This window comes from Mustela putorius, unplaced genomic scaffold (genome assembly GCF_011764305.1).
Source record: "Mustela putorius furo isolate JIRA1106 unplaced genomic scaffold, ASM1176430v1.1 tig00003845_pilon_pilon_pilon, whole genome shotgun sequence".
NCBI lineage: Eukaryota > Metazoa > Chordata > Mammalia > Carnivora > Mustelidae > Mustela > Mustela putorius.
The window spans coordinates 77,515,256-77,542,777 of record NW_025421998.1 but is presented as its reverse complement, the minus strand read 5'-3'; the positions used below and the strand labels follow the sequence as shown (position 1 = coordinate 77,542,777).

The 27,522-nt window shown below is 38.5% G+C and overlaps 1 protein-coding gene across 4 annotated transcripts in view; it reads right to left on the bottom strand.

Annotated features, from left to right (window-relative positions):
• Positions 1-27,522, bottom strand: part of CPED1 (cadherin like and PC-esterase domain containing 1) — a 265,626-nt gene that overhangs the window by 97,922 nt on the left and 140,182 nt on the right. For 3 of the 4 annotated variants that reach the window (XM_045062916.1, XM_045062918.1, XM_045062919.1), the window contains exons 14-16: positions 26,802-26,985; positions 24,763-24,931; positions 16,987-17,034 (exon numbers count right to left, since the gene is read on the bottom strand). In XM_045062916.1, coding sequence (XP_044918851.1) covers positions 16,987-17,034; positions 24,763-24,931; positions 26,802-26,985 — 401 coding nt within the window. The remainder of the gene's footprint in view (positions 1-16,986; positions 17,035-24,762; positions 24,932-26,801; positions 26,986-27,522) is intronic. The other variant, XM_045062917.1, reaches the window with a different exon arrangement.

Genomic DNA, 27,522 nt, shown 5'->3' with positions numbered 1-27,522 from the left:
TCAGGAGTGACACAACAGATAAGAACCCCTGTGCTTACCGAGTTTTGCATGAGCAGTCATCACAGGGAGATGAGAATAATGAGATAAATGATTATTTGATTTGGAAACATGGAAACAAATGACTGGAAAGAAATCAATTCCCTCCATCAACCTGATTTATTAATTCCAAAATCCAGGCCCCTTCCTGAGAACTGCCCTGGGTCTGAGGCTCACCTGCAATGCTCACATATATGGTAAAAAAAAAATGGAGAGTATAAAATGGTCCAGATTATTACTCTAGGGAGAGTTAATCAGGTAATGGTAATAGTTGTCATCTGGAAGACAGACCTGGGATTGCCAGATCATGACCAGGAATGAAAATTCAGATTTTTATGTGATTCTTTTGATGTTTAAATTCTGGTAGCTCATTAAAAAATGAAAATCATATATTTTTTGGCAAATTATATTTTGATCAAACATTTTATCCAAGTTTTACGAAAACAAAGAAGCTTGGATTATCGCTACCTTCTGAAAAAAACTCAATCAAATTCAATGATATACTTTCTTTTTTTAAAGATTTTTATTTAGTTATTTGAGAGAGCATTGGGGAGAGTGAGGCTGAGAGGGAGAGGCAGGCTCCCCACTAAGCAGAGAGCCTGATGCTGGCTTGATCCCAGGGACCATGGGACCATGACCTGAGCCAAAGGCAAACATTTGACCAATTGAGCCACCTGGGTGCCCCAGTGCTATCCTGATCTTAATGTAAAATAGAAAACTGTATTTAAGAACAAAAATACATTTTAAAAAGGAAAATAAGCAGGACCAAAAATTTCAAAAGTATAAATAATAAGGTTCTTTTTTCTTTTCTTCTTTTTTTTTGTTTTGTTTTGTTTTTGTTTTGTTCTTTTTGTTTTCTTTCTTTTTTTTTTAATTAATTTTTTATTTTTTATAAACATATATTTTTATCCCCAGGGGTACAGGTCTGTGAATCACCAGGTTTACACACTTCACAGCACTCACCAAAGCACATACCCTCCCCAATGTCCATAATCCCACCCTCTTCTCCCAAACCCCCTCCCCCCAGCAACCCTTAGTTTGTTTTGTGAGATTAAGAGTCACTTATGGTTTGTCTCCCTCCCAATCCCATCTTGTTTCATTTATTCTTCTCCTACCCACTTAAGCCCCCATGTTGCATCACCACTTCCTCATATCAGGGAGATCATTGTATCTAACTACCTTTCTTATAGAGCCTTATAAATTTATTTTAATTTTACAACCATTTTAACACTTTCTTAGGAATATGACTAAAGCTAATTTTAACTCCCTATGAGAGCTATAGGCAGCTTATTAATTTGTTTGACAGTTTTATAAAACATGATGACCTGAAATCTATCTAATGTTGAAACTTCTATACATTTTCAATCATACATGTAATTTGACTTCTATATCAATTGCATTTCACATTTTATTTTATTTTATTTTTTATTTAAGATTTTATTTATTTATTTGACAGACAGATCACAAGTAGGCAGAGAGGCAGGCAGAGAGAGAGGGGGAAGCAGGCTCCCTGCTGAGCAGAGAGCCCAATGTGGGGCTCAATCCCAGGACCCTGAGATCATGACCTGAGCCAAAAGCAGAGGCTTTAACCCACTGAGCCACCCAGGAGCCCCATGCATTTCACATTTTTTTAAAGAAACTGTAATTTAAAATTTCACTAGAACACTTTGCAAGTATATGCACAAAACACTGACATTGTATTTTATATTAATTTTAATTATTATCAGGCATTATGAATTTAGAAAATAAAAAGACCTAGTTAAGCTTTCAAACTTGAGCTTGATTTTCCTGTTTCTTATGACCAAAAAACATTTGTAGAGATTCTCATATTAAAAGGTCTAGCTTTACAAATAGTCTTGTTTCCAAAAAATTATGTAGGAACTCGTTTTGGCAATTAAAGTCATGTTTTAAATGTGTTAAGAGAATCCAGAACTTTGATCCTTTGGTTAGGGAGAACTACTCTTGAAATAGTCTTCTCACTAATGTTTTAAGAACTGTGAATTTTAAGAATTCATTTTAGATTTTCATAAAGTGAAAGTTTAAACATCCAACTGGTAAAGAGGTCAGCTGATATGTAGCTTTTCAAGCAACTCTCTCCACATATTAAAAACTCTGACCAGTAATAAATACTTATGCTATTATGGTGTCTAAAAAGTATGCCAGTAATGATGTACTCTGCATACACAGAGAAGCTGCATTGAGCAAGGACCTTAGGAACAGAGCTTAACTCTTATAAATTTAAAAGCAATAGGCTCAGATGAGATGAACTAAAACTAATGGATTCTAGTAGGTTCTTTCACACCAAATTATTTAACTTCTTTTTTTTTCTGTTCTGTTTCTTTCTCTCTCTCTCTCTCTCTTTTTTTTTTTAAGATTTTATTTATTTATTTGACACATAGAGAGAGAGAGAGAGATCACAAGTGGGCAGGCAGAGAGAGAGGAGGAAGCAGGCTCCCTGCTGAGCGGAGAGTCCAATGCGGGGCTGGATCCCAGGACCCTAAGATCATGACCTGAGCCGAAGACAGAAGCTTAACCCACTGAGCCACCCAGGTGCCCCCAGATTGTTTGACGTCTATAACAGATCCCAGATCTGTGAAAGCGGTCTGCCTCATATAACTATAGATGCAGAACTATTACCTGCATTAAGCTTCCCAAACAGACTCTAAGCCATGATCCTTTTCAACAATCCCACGATCTTAATCCTGATATCCCACCTTGCTAGAATATGATGCCTGTAAATTAAACAAACAGGCAGAAACTAACGGTGTGTGTGTGTGTGTGGTGGTGGTGGAGGATTCGCTCTTGGTTACATTCCAAAGGATTCCTTTTTCCATAAAGAAATGAATTGTGTTGACAGCCCCTCATTCTTAAGGTTCTTCCTCTTTCCTACAGGGGCAGAGGAAAGTTTCTTATGCTCTTTTGCCATCATCATCCTGGCTGCACTCTGATTTCATGACCTCTGAGTTAATCCTTCTTTTTTCCTATTAGCAAGTGTAAGCAGGCAGACTTCAAACGAACTGCAACAGGTCACAAGGTTTAATGGGCATGCAGATAATCATCTAAATTACATTTCTAGGCCTGATGGGCTAGACAGACTTAGAGGGTGACTTTACCAGCATATTTGCTGTTAATCAGCAAGATTGGTGGGCCTCATGAGTGTAGCTGCCTCTGCCTTCCTCCCTTGGGGGCTGGGCCATATTGACTGATTAGCAAAGGCAGCTGTCTGAACTTTCTTCTTCCACAAAGTGTGTCGTGTCCCCAAAGGACACGAAAGTCAAATGTGGCCACACCTTAAACACCAGACGCACTCTTTTCATCTCTGTGGAATTATCTGCCCTCTACTTGTAGATCATGATCTGAGGACAACAGTTGTTGCCGATTTTCACGATCTGTTAACACTTAGGAATTTTTACATTAAAGGGCCTTTTTCTACATTTATTTCTTGTAACACTTGGGAAAATGTCATAGCCTATTGTATATATATATTTTTACTACGTGATTCTTAACTTTACAAGGAAGAAGAAACATGGAATTAGTCTAATGATAAAAGGAACCAAAATAACTTCCCCTCTTAAAATTCAAAGATAAACATCTTCTTGGAACTGGCAGAGAGAAAACCGTTATGAGCTGTTTTACAATGCAGGCTTGTCCAATTTGGTTACAGATTTCAATTTATTATCCAAGAAAGCAGCAGCTTTTCTTTTGGTAGAGTGTGATATTAGAATATAATGTTTAAATGAAACCCCCGCAAAAGAGTAAATGGAATCATTTAAAATTAATCAATATACCTAATATATAAATGAATATGATATAATCTCTTTCATTTCAATAATAACTTCTAATTTATAAAAGGCTTTTCTATCCATAATCATTTTATTCTTTTTTTTTAAAATATTTTATTTATTTATTTATTTATTTGACAGAGAGAGAGAGCGAAAGAGAGAGAGAGAACAAGCAGGGGGAGTGCGAGAGGGAGCCTGATGTGGGGCTGGATCCCAGGACTCTGAGATCATGACTGAGCTGAAGGCAGACGCTTAACCAACTAAGCCTCCCAGGTGTCCCTGTCATTTTATGCTTAATAATCCAGGGAAATAGGTTGGGACGAGTGCTATTATCTCCATTTTACAGATCATAGCAATTTTCTGAGAAGTTAAGTGGCATCTCAATGTCCCTGAGGTAACAGGTGATAGACCCAGCACAAAAACCCAGATCTTCTGATGCCACACGTAATTCCTGTGTATCACTGAATAACAGTGTGAAAAATGTGGTCTTTTGGTGGAATGTCTAGTAGTTCAAAAAAAATACCGTTCACTCAAAGAGGACCTATTGGCAAAGGTAGTAGGTAGATTGTGATCACTCAATTAGCATTCTAAAGTGAAAAAATCAGATTTACTTAACTGATTTAATAGAAGGATGTTGATTTGTGAAAATAGCTACATACGTGACAGTGTTTCTAAAAACTTGGATGACTCTGTACAGCATGGAGTTGGTAAAAGCCACAAATACATGAAATCATATTTTGGTTTGATTCTGAAGAAACCATGTAGACATTTTACAAATGAAATACAAATGACTTTAGTGAAAGCCAGAATAAAAAAAAAAATAAATGTTGGACTTTATAAATTCCAATCCTAAAATATTTTAAGACTTTTTCTGAACAGTAAAAAATTTATTTCCTCCCAATCCAAATACTATAAAAGGAGAACAAGAAAGAAAAAATAACTTGGAAACTTTCATCTTCGTAGCCATTAATCATACAGAGCACAGAAGTCGTCAGTCGATGTGTTGTGAACTCTGTGGGAAGGTCTCTAGAGATTCGGGAGAGAATGATAGAGACAGAGAGAAGGAAAGAGAATGAGAAGGAAACTGCAGTGCAGAGGGGATGGATCTCCTAGAAAAGGACTTTCTAATGGCGTACAGATTGGTCAAATAATTGCTAAACAGATCATCGCCCTTTCGTGACTGAATAGTAGGAGGAGTGGGATAAGGATTATTTGAATATATTCATACAGTGATGGGTCACCAAACATGAATCTGGTCCACTAATGAGTACAGCCGTTATTTTCATCACTGAACAATTTCGAAGTTTCAAAATTTTAAAATTAGACCAAAAGATGGGTACTTCTGCTTTTAGAATTGCTCCTACCAAAACGAACACAACAAACAAACTAAGAAAAAAAGCACTTGTTGGATTCTTAAAGTTTTTATTCAGAATATACTACCTTCTACGATATGTCCTTGATCTGGTATTTGGTGAAGTTTTCCTTTTTGTTTTGTTTTGTTCCTTTTTGTTTTCATAGGTTTCAGTTATGTTTAATAAGGGCAAATAAAACTTAAAAACATAAGAATTTATGTTATCGAGGGATGCCTGGGTGGCTCAGTGGGTTAAGCCTCTGCCTTTGGCTCAGGTCATGATCTCAAGGTCCTGGGATCGAGCCCCACATCAGGCTCTCTGCTCAGCAGGGAGCCTGCTCCCCCCACCCCCCTGCCTGCCTCTCTGCCTACTTGTGATCTCTGTCAAATAAATAAATAGAATATTTAAAAAATAATTTATGTTATTGAGATAATTATTAAAATAATCTGATATGTTACATGTGTAAAGCATAAATGCCTTTAATGGTATTAGAGAATTAAAAAAAATATACACAAAATAATCTTTGTTGTTCAGAATCACTTACAGGAAAGTTCCTGGACCAGACACCGGGGATCAGCATCACCAGGAAACCGGCTAGACATGCACAGTCTTGGGCCCTACCTCAGTCCTACTGAGTCAGAAATGGGCTGGGGTCAACAAGCCATGCTTTGACAAGCCCTCCAGGACACTGTGCCACACACTCAAGTTTGAGAATCACTAGTATAAGGAAAAGTAGTGACAAGAGAGGAAAGAAAGGAGCACGAGGGCGGTGAGCCCTGGTGAAAATGGGGGAGGGTATCATCAGCTCCTACAATGAGCCCATGCAGTCAGTGACCCTTGAAGACACCATGATCTAGTGATGGCAGTGAACTCAAGAAGTGTAGTGGACTGGACAGAATTGTACGGCAAGCTGTGGGTCTAATCCTTCAAATGTACTTTGGCCCACCGCCCCTCCAAGCCTTGGGCCGAGTAGCCCGCTGTGGGGCAGGCCCCGTGAGCCCTGGGAAAGGGAGGGCTCACAGAATTTTATGCCCTTCAGAGCAGACTTGTAACGTCTTGAAGTTTTGCTCCTCAGTATTTACACACACACTGACAGTGAAAGTAAGAGCATAGCATCTGGCAGGAACAGGGAGTGGGATATTCTAATCCTTTTCATTTCTTTACGACGGATGAGTAAGTGAGGTTTTTGAAAGTTGTTGGGTCCACCCAAGTTCATGATGCCTGAGTTCCTTCCTTCATTTTGGCACCAAGTGGTCAACTAATTTATGCTTTGGATACTTTAAAGGGACATGTGTTGCCTCTGGAGAGGGCCTTTTTTATTCTGTCTTTGGAGAGCTATCGGTTTGAGAACACACTTACTTACATAGAACCAATAGCTGTCTTCCTGTTGGGAGGTTCAACAAAATACCAGAACTGGAGACACTTGTCATTTCTTTCACCACCTGTTACTCAATCTTTTCTCTTTTAGGAGAGTTCCTCTACTAGGAAAGCCAGATACTCCTGTTCCATCTGTTTGATAAATTGGACAGGACATGGGATCTGAACTTGGCCAATGGCATGTCCCACCTCAAGAATTTGATTTTGGAGCAAATGATATGAATAAGAGGTGACAGTGTTGAATTCATTTGTTGGAATGAAGCAGTGGCAGAAGCAGGAGCCTGTAGGGTCTGGAAGGGGGGGTGGATCTGGAAAAGAGAGTGTGTCCAGCCGCAGCGGGAGTGACAGTGCCAGGAGTGGCATCCAGACCAGATGGTTCTCATGGTGTGACACTGTCTGTGGCTTCTTCCACTTCCTTTGATTCCTGTCTATTTTCTCGTTCTTTAGTCTTCCCTCAATAGCTCAATTCTGTAAGTTACCATATATGTTCTTTTTAACATTTTTATTTATTTATTTATTTATTTATATTTTTATAAACATACAATGTATTTTTATCCCCAGGGGTACAGGTCTGTGAATCGCCAGGTTTATACACTTCACAGCACTCACCATAGCACATACCCTCCCCAATGTCCATAACACCACCACCCTCTCTCTACTCCCCTCCCCCCAACAACCCTCAGTTTGTTTTGTGAGATTAAGAGTCACTTATGGTTTGTCTCCCTCCCGATCCCATCTTGTTTCATTTATTCTTTTCCTACCCCCCAAGTCCCCCATGTTGCATCTCCACTTCCTCATATCAGGGAGATCATATGATAGTTGTCTTTCTCCAACTGACTTATTTCACTAAGCATGATACCCTCTAGTTCATCCACGTCATCTACCATATATGTTTTTTTTTTTTAAGATTTTATTTATTTATTTGACAGACAGAGATCACAAGCAGAGAGAGAGGAGGGAGCAGACTCCCTGCAGAGCAGAGAACCCGATGCGGGGCTCGATCGAGGACCCTGAGATCATGACCTGAGCTGAAGGCAGAGGCTTAACCCACTGAGCCACCAGGCACCCCTACCATATATGTTTTAAATAAGTTCATTTCCTTCTCAGGTTAGCCGGAGCTGATTTCTATCTCTTGCACCCAAAGACCTTGACTAATTGATGGAAGGTTGGGAAAAGTCAAGAGGATACAAGAGATAATGAGTTTGAGATTAAAGATGTTGAATGTGAGAGAAAATTATTTAAGTAAATGTGGTTCATATGCAGTTAGAGAAGTGGATGGAGTCCATGAGGAGGTAGGCATTCCATAGCCATCTCAGGTTTAAAGTCCTAGAACCTGGAAGAAGTATCCACAGAAGAAGATGGACCTTATATGGAAGCTGCTCTTTGCTTCCCAGCACCCATCTCTCTTGAAAGAGTATTCCCAGTTTCTTTCAGTAATTGATTCTTGTCCATACTTAGCTGTGAGCTGTGGAAGACTGACCTCTTACCAGTCTAGAGATAGATACCACTGGCTTAAGTCAATCAATAGTAAATAGCTGGGCATGAAACCTGATCAGAGATCATGAGATCTGTGCAGATTTTTCAAGAAGTTCTAGGGATGTAATCTGAGGATAAAAAGTCTAGTATGGCCATAGCCATGTGTAGACATAACAGAGGACTCACACTGCCCAAAGGCTCAAGGAGATGGAGTCTGAGGGAGAAGCAGCAGCAATTAGAAGGCATAGCAGCAAGATGGAGAGGAAACAAGGAACAACAATTAAGTACTGAATCCAACCGCAACTAAAGTAAAAAACAAAACAAAACAAAAACTCAACTTTTTAGTTAGATCAGCTAGCAAATCCCCTTTATTTTAAAATCAAGATCAAGTTAGGTTTTTAAAGATTTTTTTTTTTTTTTAATTTGAGAGAGAGAGAGAGAGCACATGAGACGGGAGAGGGTCAGAGGGAGAAGCAGACTCCCCGCAGAGCTGGGAACCCAAGGTGGGACTCAGTCCACAGACTCCAGGATCATGACCTGAGCTGAAGGCAGTTGCTTAACCAACTGAGCCACCCAGCTGTCCCTCAGGTTGGGTTTTTAACACTAGTAATATAAATTGTTCTAACTAGTGTAACCCTCTCCTCCCACCTCCCACACTGACTACATTAATCATTTATAATATGAGTGAACTGGATGATATCAGAATAAACAAAGTGATGGCCTATGAGTTGAATCTGATCATAGAATTTTTATTTATTCATTTGGCTGACAGAAGGTTCCTTTTAAATATTATTTATTTATTTATTTGAGAGACAGAGATTACAAGTAGGCAGAGAGGCAGGCAGAGAGAGAGGGGGAAGCAGGCTCCCCGCTGAGCAGAGAGCCCCATGCAGGGCTTGATCCCAGGACCCTGGGATCATGACCTGAGCCGAAAGGCAGAGGCTTTAGCCCCCCAAGCCACCCAGGTGCCCCAGAAGGTTCCTTTTAAAAAGTTTTACCAGTCTATAACATTTGGGAGGTTTTCCGTTAAAATACATCTATTTTTATTTCTTCTGAAGATTCGGAAGATTTGATAATCCTGAACCAGAATTCCAAAATGGGAACGAGCATCTTGAGCTGACTGGTTGCTCTTCCCTTTCAACACGGCATATGCTTTCCATTCGCCACCTTCTATTGCCTCACACTTAGTCAGATTCTGCCAGATCTATTACCCACCTCTGGAGGGATTTGTGTTTGCAACACTTCGTGGTCTCTTAAGTTATTTCAATTAAGTAAAAAGCAAACAAAGAAATGCAAACATAATGCAGGGAAACTGCTAATCTTGAAAAAGAACTAACACATGCTTGAAAGCCTAATCATACTCTGTATTTCGGACTTACGTGAATTTATCTGGGGCAGAACATGATTTGATTATGAAAATAACCAAAGCTCTGATAACAGGCATTATACTTTATGGCTAAGTGGGTTTCCTCATTTGTCATCTGGTGTGAAAATACCTTAGGAGTTTAAGAACAGCTAATTGTGGAAGAATTAATATCATGAGCTTTAAAACCAGATAGACCTGAATTGAAGTCTCAGCTCTGCCCCTTGTTTGCTGTGATAATAGTACCCATTACATATGGTTATTATGTACATGAAGGGATAATATGTGCCAAGCACAGCATGTGGCATATGGACATTTGTTAGGATAGACTGCTTTACTGCATGAGCTTATATTCTAATCAGGTGTAATCGTTTCAACTGGGGAGTCTCAACTTGTAAGATATAAATAAGACAAAAATCTAATTTTTTCTAATTACTACTATTATCACACTCCACTAACTGAACTATCCTCTTTTTAAATGGGCCTGAATCCCTTAATGGACATTAAAGCCTTTTATCATTACACTTTAGTCATTGCCAGTTATAAAAAGTCTCATTTTCAATATAAAGACTTGAATCTATTCACTAAAAGTTTAATTTCATATTGAATCCAAAACTTTCCCCAGGGAAGGGATTTGTAGCCCATAGAGTTTATGATGGACAGATAGAGTGAGAGGTTTAATTCTAAAAGAGCTCTCACAATTCCTGGCCTCCGGCGTATATACATGTTCCTCCAGTTATTCAAGCAAACACTAATCTAGGGGTCACTGTGGAGGGATTTTGCAGATGTGATTAAGGTCCAAAATCAGTTGAGCTCAAATTAGGGAGCTCTAGGTCTAGGAAAGACAGACAGACAAATTCTGAGGGTGATTCCAGGTACGGCTATTGCTGGCTTAGGAGACAGAAGGACCCACATGGCGAGCTTGTAGTTTCTGAATGCAGACAGCAGCCCTCAGGTGACAGCCAGCGAGACAACAGGAACTTCAGTCCTGTAGCCACAAGGACCTGACTTCTGTAACAGCCTGAATGAGCTTGGAGACCCATGCTTCCGCAGAGCCCCTAGATAGAAATTCAGTCTGACCAACACCTAAACTCACTCCTCTTGATTTGAGACAGGAGGAAGGAGAGGAGAAAAGAGTGGTCATCACAGTTGATCTAGCTCACTGTCTATCCTTGACATAGATGGGGGTCTCCTCAAGAAAGCCCTGATGATGATGCAGCTGTCTGGAGACCTCAGAGTCTTGGCTCCCTTTTCCACTGGAGCCTGACATACTGAGAGCCTCAGGGGTCTTCTGGTCCCACTCTGGTTCCCAAGAAGGCTTCTGAAACTAGTTTCTTCTACCTCCTACAGCTTTGCTTCTGGGGGCTGTGACATGGGACAGATCTACGTTTAGTGCTAAGATATACCTCAGGGCCTCTAGGTGTAGATAGACCTCAAGGTCCTTGCCCTTTCTCAGCCTGGCAAGCCTCAGCGACTGCAGTGTCTCAGGAAGCTTTTCCACTTGTCTGCTAGGAAAGGCCATTCTGTAAGCCCTGCTGCTAAGCAGACGTCCAACCAGGTAAACAAGCACCTTTCTCTCCTTCTTGAAGTCATCTCCAAAACGTCACCGATGACTACCTCAGAGAGGAGAAATTGTGGACTACTTTTCCTTCTTCCTTTGGGAGCAGAGGGGAGCAGGTAGCCTGTCCTCATGAGGAATACAAGCCCCGTGGGTGAGCTCTTCCCTCTCAGTGCCTTCATACCTGTCTTGCTGCTGAGTATGTGAAAGTCTGAGGCTAAAAGAAACAAGGAGGTTTTCTTTTTATTGAAACATGAAGAATTTAGAAACTGTATTATCTGGTAACCTTCAGGGACAGGAATGATGCCATCTTTATTCTGCTACAAATGTAATGATGCATGTTAACATTTTTTAAAGGATCTTATTCATATGACCTAGAGCATAAAACTTAAAAAAATAGAATATATATTTAATTTTGTATCTAGCTTGGAAGTATCATTTAATTTTACAAGTATTAATTAAGAACCTTCTAGGCAGGGGCACCTGGGTGGCTCAGTCTGTTAAGCATCCAACTCTTGATTTCAGCTCAGGTCATGATCTCGGGGTTGTGAGATTGAGCCGCGAGTCCAGCTCACTGCTGGGCTGGAGCCTGCCTAAGACTCTCTGCTTCTTCTTCCTCTGCCTTTCCCCCATCCCTGTTTGTGCATGCTCTCTTTCTAAGAAACAAACAAACAAGCCTTCTAGACATTGCACTAAGCAAGGTGATCAAAGATCTAGGTTTTGGCCTAGAGAAACTCTGTGTGTGTGTGTGTAAATGCATGCGTGAGTAATAGAATGGGGGGGGGGTGCAAAGAGGTAGCGCTGAGACAGAAAGTAAGCTCCAGGAACAGATTATTAACCAACTCCAATGTCGTAATAAAGATAACCACAGGATTTCACCATCTTAAACAACACCGTGCTAATGGAATCCACTCTATTTAAAATAGGATTCGAATGAGGTCCTGAGTGCTTATTCTGGTAAAAAAAAAATAATAATAAGTAGTAGTTTCATTTAAAAATATACTTAAACTAAACATTTTAAGATGTAAACATGTATATTCCTTCAAATACTTTCTTGGCATAATGAATCCATGTACTTAGCCTAATGAACCCATGGGCTTTTCTTTGTTTTTGAAAAAGCACAATACAATAAAAACTGAATAAAAAACCACCAACTTTGATCAAGTTGGAGGCCTCTCTGATCTCCCAAAAAGTAGGATCTCACTGAAAAGAGACCATCACTCTGTACACTTGGATCTTGGGGTGGTTCTGAAAAATCTGAGTTTTCAAATTAGAAAGATGAATTGCAGGGATGTCTTTTACTCTTTTTTGAACATGAAATTTAAACTTGATAAAATTTGTTATTAAAATATAAAAAGTGAAATCTTTATTCCATGGGTCTGCAAAAGCAACTTTTGAAGTAGGATGTATCTATCAACATACTTATTAGAGGCATTTTTTTTTCCCTACAGTTTTGGAGAGAGCCTGAAAACCAACGCCACTATGGTTTAGATATTTGTAATTGTTTACACATGTCTCAATAACAGAATATATTTGGGGGGTTGGTGCTTTACTTTTAGGATTTGGGACAGCTGGAGATTATTATTATTATGGTTAAAAGTGTTCTTGGTGGATAATGGTGTTAAAAAGAATATAATCTTTCAGATGCTTCTGTCTAACATGGAGCACATATTATTTTATTAAGTTGAGTTAAATATGGATTAGCTATTGTCTGGTCACTTACACATGAAGGTATTTAAGGAAATAGGTTTTCAGAGAAAGCATCGAATAGAACATGATTGTGGTTTATTGTTATCGATATTATATTTTTATACAGAAAACCTTACCGCTCCTTCTAAGGGCTAGATAGTTAATAATCCATATATTGCAGTGACAGATTCTAATTAGATGTTTAGGAAATGGGACATTGTTTCCACTCCCAATACATTGTATCCAATACCTTGGAGATGTGTAAAAATTCTTTTGATATTTGCCAATCCTGGAAAAAAAAAAGTGATTAATAAGGGAGTCTGTGGCTCCCAGAACCCAGAGCATTTCTTGTAAGGAGCCAGACTACATTAAGAGCCAAGAGGAAGCAAGGTTCAAAGGAAATGCATCTAATATTTGTGCTCTGGTTATGAAAGGGGTGAGAGGCTGTTCATCAGCAGCATCTGTGGCCAGTTGGCAAGGAGGGCTGTGGGCCAGGCAGAGGGGTTAGTGTGATCACAGATGGACTTAGCATGGCAAAGAAGATGCCAGAGAGTCCTAGGCAATCCATGCTATTTTGGGGGCTTTCCATGAATCCTTTTTTCATTCTGTGCCAGTGTTGACGTAGACAAATGTATTTGTTGATTGGCTATTGAAGATTTGCAGATGACCAAAGGAAGTCTTACCTTTGGGGACATCACACTCAAGGAGTATTTTCTTTTCAATAATCATTTACAACTACCTCTAAAATTAATGCCTTTTTTTCATCAAAAAATTTATTTATAGTTTTTATGTTTTATTATATCAAGAGTATGCCACTAAGACTTAAGAAATAAGGAGATGACATAGCAGAGTGCATATTTGAAAGAAGAAATAGAGCTCTCTTTTTAGTCGGGCAGAGCGGTCATAAGTTTGCAATTGATCATTCATTTAATACATTTAGAAAGAGCAACTTTGTGTTGGAGACTTAAGGATATGGATCTGGTCAAGATCTCAGGAAACATATCTATGTCTGGATTCCAAAAGTTCTTCCACATAAGGTACAACTACTAGCTATCCAAAAGTTTGTTACCCAGCCCATAGCTTTTCATCCTCACTCTGCTACTGATTGGCAATGAACCTTGGTAAATTATTAAGGATGGATCTTGGCAAGTTATTGAAGCTTACTGATAGGCAGGATGAAGGATAGAATAGCCAAGGTCTCCCCAACTCTGATTTAGTGTGACATTGGATCCACAAACGATTTTAATGTAAATATAGCTGCTGCCCACAGCGCTATTGGTCAATCCTACCTCTAGAGACACGCCTCGTTACTCACACCCTCCTCTACAGGTGTCTTCCCATTAACAGCCTGGAACACTGAAGCTCTTGTCCCACACAAAATCATGGCAGGGTCCCCTGGCATCCTTATCCCCAACCTCAGAACCCTTCTCACTGTATTAAATATCATATATTAGGAGGATTTTTGGATGTTCCCTGTAACCTAACCTCACTTCTAAATTTTCTTCTACAGAAAAAAACAGATAATTACAAGTTCAAATAACAACCTACAAATTAACTATAGGGGCCAAAGTCTTTTGGAAACCATATATTTCTTCCAGCATCTAGCTCTGGAGCAGGATGCAGTGACTAAGAGCTGAGCTAGGAAGGAGAAGAGGTTGCTGCTGGTAGGCAGCAGAGTTCTGGAATCAGGCTGCCTGGTTTCCCCATCAGGCTCTTATCTAAGCTGTGTGACTGTGGGCATATTCTCTGTAACTCTGTTTCTCCATCTGCAAAATCACTGGGTATTATCGAAGTATCTGCCTTGTCAGTGTTTGGTTTGGTTTTGAGAACCAAGTGACTGTAAAGCAACTAGAATAGGACCTGGCACATGGTAAGCTCCCAAAACATGTTAGATACTACGCACTTTAAATAGTCTCAAAAGTGGCAAATCTCTCATCTGTGGAGATGTACTCGCATTTGAAAAACACTGAAACACCATTTGGAACAAATTCTGATTTTAAACAAGTGGGGGAGAGGTTAGCAGTTTGGGTTGAAATTATGATGTGAATGTATAGAATGGGACACATTTTCTAAGTTAGGTCATTATGAGGTATGAATACGTTCACTGTCTTTCGAAGTGATGGCTTTCAAAAGTGATGGTGCTTTTGAAATATTATACATATTAAAAAATTAACTTACATTATAGTTGTACCTTTTGTCTGATGTTACATAGGTATCTTTGTCCTTTGCTACTCATTTGTAAAAATGGCACAGGGAATATTCATCCCCTTACCTTTGATAGAATCTACCTGGTCGTATCTGCGAAAGGATGTCCCTGTGCTTGGCAAAGAAATACTTCCTCTCTTTTTGTGAAATAACTCCCTAATTCTCAGTCTCTCAATGAGACGGCTAATATTAGATGACAGACAAAATTAGTTGTACAACTATCGAAATCAAAACAAATTCAGGACAAATTTTACACTCAATTCTGGAAGTCTCATTTGTAACATTTACTACAAAATCTATTGTATAATTTAGCACAGATGGTTGTTCTGCAAAGCCTCTCATGTTTTTGTATCTTATTAAATCTAACCTTAAATATAAGCAATTTAAAAATCGACTTTCAGTTTACTAGACCTCGGTTTAAAAAAAAAAAAAAGCCCATTTTAAATTTTCCTCTTATACCAACCTGAAGGCATTTTATTTATCTGTCCATTTATATTTTGCAAATGTATATATTGAGTTCTGTCTGTGCTCAGGCACTATTCCAAACTCCAACAATATTAACTCAGTTTTTCCTTAAAACCAATCTATGGGATCAGTACTATTACAACTCTATCTGAGGGATAAGAAACCTGCCCAAGTTCTCCAACACATAAGTGGTGAACTGTGACTTGAAATCAGACCGTACAAATAATATTTGACCAAAGTATTTAGGAATGGTTATTCCACTTAAAGAAAAAATTTCCCTTCCTGATGTTTCTTAAACTTGTGAAAACAGGACCTCTTAACTCTAGCAGTAATTTAACTTTAAAATAACCTATGAGCTCTGGAAAAGCCATTCTCAAGCATTTAGGGTGGGGGTGAGTAGACCAGGTAAAAACACAGGAATGCCAGTGCAAGGCTGCCTCCCTCCCACCACCGTCGCTGAAGAAGGAGACCCTAAAGAGTTGGGGGGGGGGCATTGGGGTGGAGAGACTGGGTCCGCTTTGAGGAACGAGGTCACGTTCAATGTTCTAAACTCATTAGTCCTGCCTAAAAAAAGGATGCAAATGAAAAAGAAAAAAAAGACAAATTAGTATCATTTTCAAAAGAAGTTAACTAAGTCAGGCAGTAAAGTGTCCTAATTCTGCCTTCAGGGAACAGATGTCAAACCAAGTTGCAGTTCTGCAATTGGTGAAACCATCTGCAAGGAATACCCCCTCCCTCATCTTTGTTCCTACAACACACACCTATTAAAGGAGATGTTACTGTTGGTTAGATGCATGTGGAAATTTTTCTCAGCATTACCTAATTCAGCCATTGGGCCAAGCTTTCTTTGAACAAAAACAATTTGTTATAGCCTGATGAAAGAAAGCACATCAATGGCTTTGACTAATGAGGACAATATAAACAGTCTAAAGGACATATTATTAATTTTCCCTGTGCTTCCAGGACCACCATTACCTACAACTCATAACTACTTTCAGAGCCTGTGAGAAGAAAACAATGGCCAGGTGGCTCCTCATAGATGTTTGTTTCCAAGACAATTATTAGATCTGGTGGCATTTTGCTTTGAGAACCATAGTCATTGCAGATTCTCCGGGCTAAGAGAGATCATTGGGAAAACCACATATAATTCCAAAATGGTATTATGTTATACAGATACTAATTTTTTTTCCATGAAAACAACAAATGAAATAACATCTATAAACACTTAGGAGACTTTCTAGGACAAAATAGGCGCTCAATCAATTGAATTATAATCATGTTTATTTATGACAGATGTAAAGCCATCCTTATTCTGCTTGTTGCCCGTGATATTCTGCATCAGACTGTGAGTTACTAGGATAAGAATTTTTTATCCAAGGTTTTTCATAAGTTTGAAATTATATACAGGATTGTGTATGCTTGTGTATTATTGCTTGGAACAGGGGGTCAAAACGTTCTTCATACACGCAAAAAGTTACTTTGCTTCCTTCTAAAACACTAAAGACTACCAGCCCACAGGAATTGTTTGCTTTAACTTGTCTTATACAGAGTCAAATTCTGTTGTTTGATGAAGCCAAAAATGCTTTTTTAAAACACGAGTCATATTCCAGATTTGGTTTGGTAGGGGGAGAAGAACTTTAAAAATGCCTAATCCAGCACCCAACACTCTCTCTCCTCTCTTACCACCATCCTCACGATCCTGCTGTGTAACCTGCTGGAGTTAGTTTGCACCTGAAAAATGGGGAAGAAGTAGAGAAAGAGAGATAAAAGATCTGGGGGCCCTTTGGAGCAATTAAAGTCCACAAAGAAGCGGGTATCAGGAGTTCTCAAAAAGAAACCCCTTTTATCTGCTTCCCTGTTAGCCACAGCCTCCCTCAAAGTTTCAAATGTCACAGTAGAAATCTGGTTACTCTAACACAATATTTTATTTAAAGACCTGTCAGGGGTCTTTTCAATTTCCCCATACAGTTCACAAATCAGAGGACTAATTCTTAGAATGCCAAAACAGAAACTTCAAACGAAAATGAGTGTACACATACAGCAGAAGGCTATACTCAGAAACTTCTGGATCCTGAAGCCAGGAAGATCTCATTCTCTTCCACATTGTATTAGTGCCGCTGCACTCATGGTAGTAAAAGCTTGTTTTTTCTTGTAAAGGGAGCAGATGTGACTTGGAGAGACATAGAGAACACATGTGCTGAAAAAAGTTTTTATTTAAATGGTAATTTATCTGATCGTAAGTTATATTAACTCATGAGGTGAGTGTTTAACATAGCTCCTTTTCACCAGCTCAGAAAGATAATTTATATAAGCACTAAAACAGATCATGAACTAAAGAACACACCCCTCTAATCTTCACGGGCTTTTTTTTTTTTTTGAAGATTTTATTTATTTATTTGACAGAGATCACAAGTAGGAAGAGAGGCAGGCAGGGCGGGGCAGGGGGAGCAGGCTCCCCGCTGAGCAGAGAGCCCGATGTGGGGCTTGATCCCAGGACCCTGGGATCATGACCTGAGCCAGAGGCAGAGGCTTTAACCCACTGAGCCGCCCAGGCGCCCCTTCACTGGCTTTTTAAGACAGAGATGGGAGATAAAAATTCCCAAGCCTCAGATGTACGTGAATGCTTACTGGCCACGGAGGAGGCTACTGCCACCAAAATGCCTGGGTGTGCAAACTGCTCATGGAATGACATTCCACTCCCCTTGCTGCTTCAAAGGCTCTTGAAGAATACTGGTAAGGGTGTGCTCAGTCCCCACACATAGTACCTGAAACACCTGCAGAGGGCTAAGTGTCTAAGTCAAGAACAATTGACAAGACTTGAAGGAATAGGCTAGGTTATTGGTAATGATATGGATGCCTTTACTATACATCCTTTGGAATGAAGTAGAAGAGTATGGCCAAATTCTCTATTAAGCACGTTGGGAACCCTGCCTACAGCACACAGGACTAATTCTAGGAGCCCAAGAAAATGTTTGACTTTCCTCTATAATTACAAGAAAAAAAAAAAAAAGCCCAAACTCTTCAAAGTGTGTATGTATGTGAATAAATGCACATATGCATATAGAGTCGTCTTTCTACTGACATGGTCGCAAAATATGATTTTAAGTATTTCTTTCATGAAAGAAGGGGTCCACAAAGGCCAAAATGCCTGGGATTCATGAGCATCTGGAATGCAACCTTGTGGATCAGCCCAGGTCCTTCTCTCCTTTCTAATTCCCAACCAGTTCTTCCCGTCACAATTCCTTTTCAATTTCAGGGTCCTCACTATTATTGGCTCCTACTTCTTTTGCTGTTCTCTTTCTTCCTTCTTTTTCTCCTTCCCTACACACCTGCAGGTAAGCACTAGAGGGGCATCTTGACAAAAAGAGCTTTCATGATGACGACGAGGATGATAATTGAATATTGATTGAGCACTCGATTATACACTAGCCGCATGATAAAACTTTGCATTTATCCTCCAGCTGAATTCTTAGAACAATTCTTTAAGACAGGTTCTAGCACTAGTTCTATTCCTAAGGATAAAGAAACTGAGGTTTAGAGAGCTTATACAACTTGCACTGGGAGACACAGCAAATTAGACCAGTTAGAAGCAGAGCCAGGACTGAAACCCAGGCTTGCCTAATAGCAAGTATGGGCACGAGCCTTGGCGTCCATAGCTTTTAACCACTGGGTTAGGAAAATGGCCTGACATAATTTGCTAATATACAAATTTTGCTCTAATAAAATAATCTCGACAGGGGCACCTGGGTGGCTCAGTGGGTTAAGCCTCTCTGCCTTTGGCTCAGGTCATGATCTTGGGGTCCTGGGATCAAGCCCCGCATCGGGCTCTCTGCTCTGCGGGGAGCCCATTTTCCCCCCCCTCTCTTCCTGCCTCTGCCTACTTGTGCTCTATCTGTCATATAAATAAATAAAATCTTAAAAAAAAAATCTCAACAGAGCAGACTAACTTTCATCCTGTTCATAGAGCAAAAGAAAATTCTGACATTTACAGTGCAGACATGCTCTTCTGCATGTGTGTGAACTCAATCACAGCATTCTGGAACCTATTGATTTTAACTCATCAAAGTCAGAGAGCTATCACAATAAAGCATCGAAGGTGGAAACTGACACGTGAAGAAACTGTTCTTAATACTCTGAGACATACCACCAAAATATAACACTCTTAAAATTAAACATAAATATATAAGTTAATACAAATAGAAATAAGTACATAAATTTATAAATGAATATAAAAATGTAAAATAGCCCAAGACTTAATTTTCTCTTATTAGGGAGTAGGTAAAGTAGATAATAAAAATCAACCGTATTATCTTCTCTGTTTGTTATGAGGATTAAATGAAGAGTATGAAAGTAAGTCCTTTAACCCCAATGACTATGGCATTGAAGTAACATCAAATTGCCCATTCCACAGAACATTCTTCTCACTATTATAAAGTACATGTGAACAAAGGGCTTTTTAAGTTTTGAAAAAATATACTGTGGATATTTTTAATAGAAACAATAAGGTAGTGAGTTGTGTTAAATAATGAAAAGGGTTAACTGGAAATTTTTAATGTGTAATCAAGCACAATATTTATTTATTTATTATCAGTATTTTTAAAGATTTTATTTATTTATATGACAGAGATGTGAGAGCACAGCAGGGGGAGTGGCAGAGGGAGGGGAAGAAGAAGGCTCCCTGCCGAGCAGGGAGCCCAATCCAGGCACCATTCCAGGACCCGGGGATCATGACCTGAGCTGAAGGCAGGCGCTTAAGCGACTGAGCAACCCAGGAGCCCCATCAAGCATAAAGTTTTAAAAAGCCTGCACATTGAAAAACATTTTAACAAGTAGTAAAAGTAATAGTTTGGCTAAGTAGAATTCCAGTATATAAAATATTAAGCCTGATTAAATATGGGGACATTAGGATATATATGGTGCCTCGTAAAACAGTAGATGTTAGGCCTGAAAATTTTCCTTCTGATAGATACACTATGGAAGGGAATATTCTGATTCCATAACATTCTTCATCAAAATAAGGACTATGAAGACCTCAGAATTTTTCAGTGATTCTAGAACATTATAAAAATTATCATTGTACATGACCATGAAAACAAATACTACTAACTAAATCTTAACAGGTTAAATTTTGGCTAAATGAATTTCCTACATAGCTTAATTAGAGTATAAGTGTAATAAAAGCTTCAGATTCTATAGTCCAGAGTAATGATTAAGGGGATGAATTTGAAGTCTGTCAGACCTGTATTCAAACACCACCTTTGCTACTAATTACATTGTTTTAAAGCCTTATGTCCTCCCTAAGTTAGGGGTCAGTACAGTTATCACTATGTCTAAAGTTGTGAAGAACATTAAATAAGATAAAAAGGTAAAGTGCTTCACATCATGTACGTCATATAATAAAAGTTCTACAAATATTGCATTGTATCTCCTACAGTATATGACATATTTGTAAGAGCAAAGTACATAGCAGATAATTAATAAACAGTTGTTAGCTGGGAACCTTTCACTACAACACAGGCTCTATTGTTGAAAAATTGAATCGCATTCTTCTGGTGTAGTGGTGTAGGCAAGGTAACCAAGAAATCACTATAATGAGTATTTCATAGATATTACAACTTTGGAAATGAAAAAGGGTTTTGTTTTTTTTTTAAGTAGTCATCAATAAAAGGTTTTTTTTTAAGTAGTCATCAAAAAGTTCTCTCCTATTCTTTTATTGTGGGTATTTGCTAAAATATTAGACAATTATCACATGAATAGTTCTGTAACCTTTGTGTTGAGAAACAGTACAAAAATAAATGGGAAAATTATAAAGCATTTCCAAAGGTTATAACTGAAGTCATTTATATACAATTTAATAGCTCAGCATATAGATCACTAGTTAATTTTTTTACAATAAGGCAGCAAATGTGAGTTTTAAATCTATAGCTAAATGCTGGCCAAACTTCTTTTCTTAATGGGTTTTTTTTCTATCTTTGGTATTTTCCCTTTATTAATTGTAATTTATTTTAAAATGAAGGCTGTTTCTAACAAATGGATCCCTGAAATGTACTCTCCTACGCTTCTGCTATACGACCTTTCTGTAGATTTTATTTATGGCCCTATTCTGGCACAACACTTTGGGGGTAAAATGTTTATGAGACCATAGATCTTTTATACAAATCAATTTCTATGGATGCTATACTGTTATCCATGTCAAAACTTTTTGATTTGGAAAGAGATATTAAAAGAAATATTTCCCCATAAGTGTTTTAATTTCCTTAGAACATAAATATATTTTATTAATTCCAAAGCATGACATATTCCAGCCATAATAACAGTTTATTACTTTCTAAATCTCTCTTCCTAGCAGCAAAACATTATGCTATTTATGGGTAAATCAAAATGAAAGAACAGTCTAGGTATGTTATATCACTTTTTATGTTTCATTAAGAATCATGTTTTCTAAAATTGAATACATATTTCTGATTATAATTACATTAGAAAAGATGGCAAATTAATGAGAAGAATAAAGAGCTGTCATAGTAGTATCGCTGACTATAGAAATGATTAAAATACAAGGATGAGAAAAGAGAAGAGTGATTCTTCAACATTCAACATTGAAGGATTACCTCTAACCTATTCATACTTTGAGTAAATCCACTACAGGTTTACTAGATTTACTAGTGGAAAGTAGAAAAGCAGGCCTGCTATTGGTATATATTAGTGGTTCTTGACTGGGGTCAATTTTGCCCCCCACCCCCACCCCCCCAGCTGATAATATGGCAATGTCTGGAGACATTTTTGGTTGTCACAGTTTGGAGAGGAATATACTGGATAGGAGCCAGGGATGTTCCCAAACATTCTACAGTGCACAGGACAGTTCCTCCAAACAAAACAATTATTCATCCCTGATACTGATAGTGCTGAGACTGAAAAGCCTTGGTCCAAATCTAGTTGTTTTGTATCAGTCATATAAATGAGCCCTTTCCTCCTCACTGGTAAGGAAAGTGACTGGTAACTCAGTAAATAAGAATTGCTTCAGTGGCAACCATATACAAATTCCAACTGGCACTATCATTAGAAACAGACACCAAACTCAGATAGTTAATTATGGTTAAGTAGGTATTTAACACTATTTGATCATATAAATGATACAACATGCCTATTAACAAATTATCTTATTCATCAAAATGTCAAAGACATTGATTTTTTAACTGGTATACCTTAGATATGCTTTCCCTTCACTGGGAAAGTCTTTTCGTCTTTCAGTGAAATGACAAAAAGAAGAGCCAGTGACCAGAAGGGGGAGAATGAAAGCAGGAGAAATTAGGAGGCTTCATTAACCACAAATCGAATATACTCTTTTTTGGCTTTTTTAATGTAGATTGCCTTTTAAGGTTTGTTTAAAATTTAATAATGGAGCCATTAGGACAAAATCTAATTTATAATATAGGGAGGAAATGTAATTTTCCCCTTTAACAACAAATAGACTCTAATTAAAGTTTAATTCATTTCCTTTGGTTTGCCACATACACACTTTAGGGGTTCAAATAGAATGGTCTACTATTTAATATGCAATGTTCTGCTCTGGACTTCAACATAAGCATATAGTAAGGCACTATAGTTGTTGATAAAAAAGAAAAAGAACAATATAGAAGACCAAATGCTCGTGAGTCTCATAATCTGTATCTTTTTAGCTATGAATCTGGAAATAGCTGAGAATTGATAGGAGTTAGGACATTGTATCTTTTACTGTTTGTATTCTGACTTCATGATGGTATCAGCTTGCAGTGAAACCCATAGACTCAAATGAGATTAAGCATAAACAAGAAACAAGGGAAAGATCTCTGCATTAGAACTCTCACTGGAGCCTAGGGTGAGAAAAATCCTACCTCTGTTACTGACTTCTCCCAGTTCCCGAGGCCACTCATGCCTCGCGCCAAGTGTCTAAATCAATCCTTATAATTCATTCACTATCTCTTCAGTCATTTGACAGTTTGTAAAAGAAAGGCTAAAAAACATATGAGTGCTTATTAGACACTTCTCCATGTTTTAAAATACAGCACTGCTATGGGACCACACATAAACTTTAAATTAAAACCTTCTGGAAAGAATTCTTATAAATGACCAAAATATTTTTCTGCAATCATCTGTAGGATATATCCCACAAGAATTTTCTAATATTTTCCTCCATATTACAGTAAGAAATTCCTAATATAATCCATTGTCTAAGGTAATTACATGGTAATTAACTTATTTCTGATGCATCTAATATTAGAGAAGAGAAGCATGTCTTGAAAGATAATACATACTTCCCCACTAATGCCTTCTTTTATATTATTGAGGTATAATTTATATTCAGTATATGTAACTTATATATAGCAAAATACAATTATATGTGTTTTATATATAGTAAGTTGTGCAAATCTTAAGTGCATAGTTAATTGAATGTTTTATATATCTGTACACCTCCTGGTTATGGATGTAACCGCCACCCAGATCGGGAAGCATATCTGGGGAAGAGTGATCAGGCCAGGTTAGGAGTAGCATAAAATACTCTCTGACAAATAACGGGGAGAAAGGGGAGAGAACACTTCACTGGCTATTACCTTTAAGGAAGCATGGTATTCATCCTGCTCCCGGAGACTCAGTTGGTTGCTTCTCTCTGTTACTAATCCCTGTTCTTCAAAGCTCCCCATAGGTGATTAGTCACTGAGACATGACATATTTGCCATTATGCTTTCTGAGTGAATTAGGAGATACGCTAACACCAATTACTACTTCCCCAGAAGCGCCTATAGTGAGGGCGAATGACATGAGGAAATGTACAAGGTTATATCTGGAATCCTAACACGGGGAAGAAATGGAGGAAAGAACCACCAAATAAGACAAAGTCTCTGGGTCATATTCACCCTCCAAGATCAACAGGGCTACAACGGTATGTGGTTCTCACAGGAGGAACTACAGCCTTTAGGAATGATTATGATACAAGAAGTGCAGGAAAAATATATCCACTCAAGGAAATGTAATTTCATTCGTCTGGTATCCCTTCCACGAAATAGCTTCGTCAATTTTTCTCTGATTCTTTAAAATAAACACCGAACCTCGTTTAAGATTTCAGAGTAGATTCAGGTACAAATCCAAGAAACAAGGCACAATTTAACATGGAAATGTAAACTCAAATGTAAAATCAAATTTTATAACTCAGTGTGAGCACTCAGACATTTTTTGTTTTTTTCAATACCAAGCACAATACATCCACTGAGCCCAGTATGTGTAGGGCGCAGCCACCGCAGGACAAGGCAGAGCACTCACGAGGGAGTTCGCATAACTGCCTGGGACCCTTGCTCTTTGGAAATGAGACCACACTTTGGATTTGCAAGCAGACACGTTTTTTCTAACAATTTTCGTTTGGCCTTTTTCACCTGGGTTAACAGATCATCCCAATTCAACCCGAGTGCAAATGTAGAATTCACTGACCTGCACAAAACCACATGCTGTGAAGTCCTCAAACAAGGGCAGACTTGGACGGTCTTCCCTGTAGATGGTGAGTTTGTACGTGATCAAGGTCTCCCCCTGTTCTGGAGATTCATCCACCACCAGCATTGAGATTTTGTTCATTCCCAAGCCCAGAGGATAGTTGGCAAAGCTAGAGAGAGAGAGAGAGAGAGAGAGAGAGGGATTTATTCGTATGCCTATACAAATAAGTAAATATTGATTATGAATCTATCACACATCAACATTTATTTATGCCAATAATTTGCATACAAAAGCAGATAAGGTCTATACCACGTCATAAGAAACTTAAAATATGAAAAAAAAAAAGCCTTAATTACCTACTTCGGTATGCCAACAATGATCTTACAGAGCAAGTCCTCTAGCAATCACAGGAAGGAAACCAATACTTACTACTTCTCAGAGTCATACATTATCTCATTTCATATACCAACTCTGTGCCTAAAGTCCCACGGTAGAGTCAGGGATGGTCTCCAGGTTGGTCTGATTTGAATCCTCTTTTCTTTCTACTAGACTCTCTCAGCTCTCAGGGATGCCTAATGCATTTCCTTCCCTACAGCATAGGAACATTAGTATCTTCCTTGCCATGAACATGGCATGTACTAGAGTTCTGTCTTCTGTTCCAAATTATAAACAGAAGAGTTGGTGATTCTCAAAAGAGTCAATAGGAAAAAAAAAATCCCACGAGACTAGGTAAATTCTGTTAGAATGTCCATAAATTGTCATCAAAATGTTTGTTCAACCCCTGAAAAATATCTTGAGGAGTTGGGATATGGTAGAAGCAAGCTACCCTTAATGAGTCTTTTTAATATCCAAATCACAAGATCCTCTTGTTACAACATTGTGGCAAATACTGCTAACGGAGTATCCAAAATCTATAAGGAACTTATCAAACTCAACATCCAAAAACTAAGTAATCCAGTTAAGAAATGCGCAGAAGACAAGAACAGACATTTTTCCAAAGAAGACATACAGATGACCAACAGACACATGAAAAGATGCTCAATATCATTCATCATCAGGGAAATACAAATCAAAACCACAATGAGATACTGCCTCACACCTGTTAGAATGACTAAAATTAACAAAGGAAAAAAAAAGATGTTGGCAAGGATGTGGAGAAAGGGGAACCCTCTTACACTGCTTGTGGGAACCAAACTAGTGCAGCCCCTGTGGAAAACAGTATGGAGGATCCTCAAAAAGTTAAACATAGAACTATCCTATGATCCAGCAATTGCAACAGTAGGGATTTACCCAAAGGATAAAAAAATGCTGATATGAAGGGATACATGTACCCCAAAGTTTATAGCAACACTATCTACAGTAGCCAAAATATGTAAAGAGCCCAAATGTCCATCAACTGACAAATGGATAAAGAAGATGTGGTATATACAAAGTGGAATATTACTCGACTGTCAAAAGAATGAAATCTTTCCCTTTCAACAACGGGGATGGAGCTAGAGTATATTCTGCTCAGAGAAATAAGTCAGAGAAAGACAAATACCATATGATTTCATTCATATGTGAAACAAAACAATGAACAGAGGAGAAACAAAACAGTGAACAGAGGAGAAGAAAAAAAAGAGAGGGAAGTAATCCACGAGACTCTTAATTACAGAGAAGAAACTGGGGATGGGGGGAGTGGGTTTGGGTTGGGCTAAACGGGTGATGGGGATTAAGAAGGGCACTTGTGATGAGCATTTGGTGTTTTTGTATGTAAGTGACGAATCACTAAATTCTGCACCTGAAACTGATTTTACCATATATGTGAACTAACTCGAATTTAAATAAAAACTTGAAATCGAAGATTGCTAACAGATCAGTAGAGCACAGATATGTTCTTTTTTTTTTTTTTCTTTTAAACCAAAAAAGTGGAAGGATTCCACACCCTGACGATCTCTCCAACTGCTCTGATGCTTTAGTTTTTCTGAACCTTCAAAGGTTGCTTCAAATATCTGCTTCCCTATGATGTCTCCGCCCAGCCCTGGTCATCAGCCCCGTACCTTGGTCCTGCCCGATCATGCAGGTACACCTTGCACTGACACTTCGAAGTCTCTGCTCCAATTGTCACCGTGACCACATCAAATGGGACTTCAGAGTAGTAATCCCTGATCTTCGGGTTAAATTCAGGATTTAGTTCCAAATGTGGATGTGTGAGGATCTGCTTGATAGAACATTGTGTGTCATCTGTTAAAATAAAACAACAATGGCAAAGAAAAGACCACTGTGAAACGGATAAATGTTTTAAAAAAGGCATATGTGAAAAAAAAAGGCATATATGATTCAAGGTGGTTGTTGTTGTTGTTGTTTAATCTTTTGAACAACCTTCATGATCACTGCTGGTCTCCCACTGGGCACTCTGGTCATATTTGATTTGTGGCTTCAGCCGGATTTTCTATTTGTCAAATTTTGTAGTGCCTGCCTTATATAACAGCTGTTGGCTTTTGTTGGGATTATACGGGTGATAGTTTTTGCTCTGCTCTTAAAAGTTTAAAGGCAGGGAGAAGGTGGGAAAAAACGTCTCGCCAGTGGATTGATAACATTCTCTTGGCATTTATTGCATCTATCAAGCAACTGGTAAATGGGGGTGATGACTCTGTGAAGTGGGAACAGAAGGGCACCAGCAGGGAATGAGGAAAATTTCTTAATAGGGAGAGTCATTAAACTGCCTTTGAATTGATATAGTAGCTTGCAGGCAGTAGGGTGGAGTGAAGAATGTGAAAT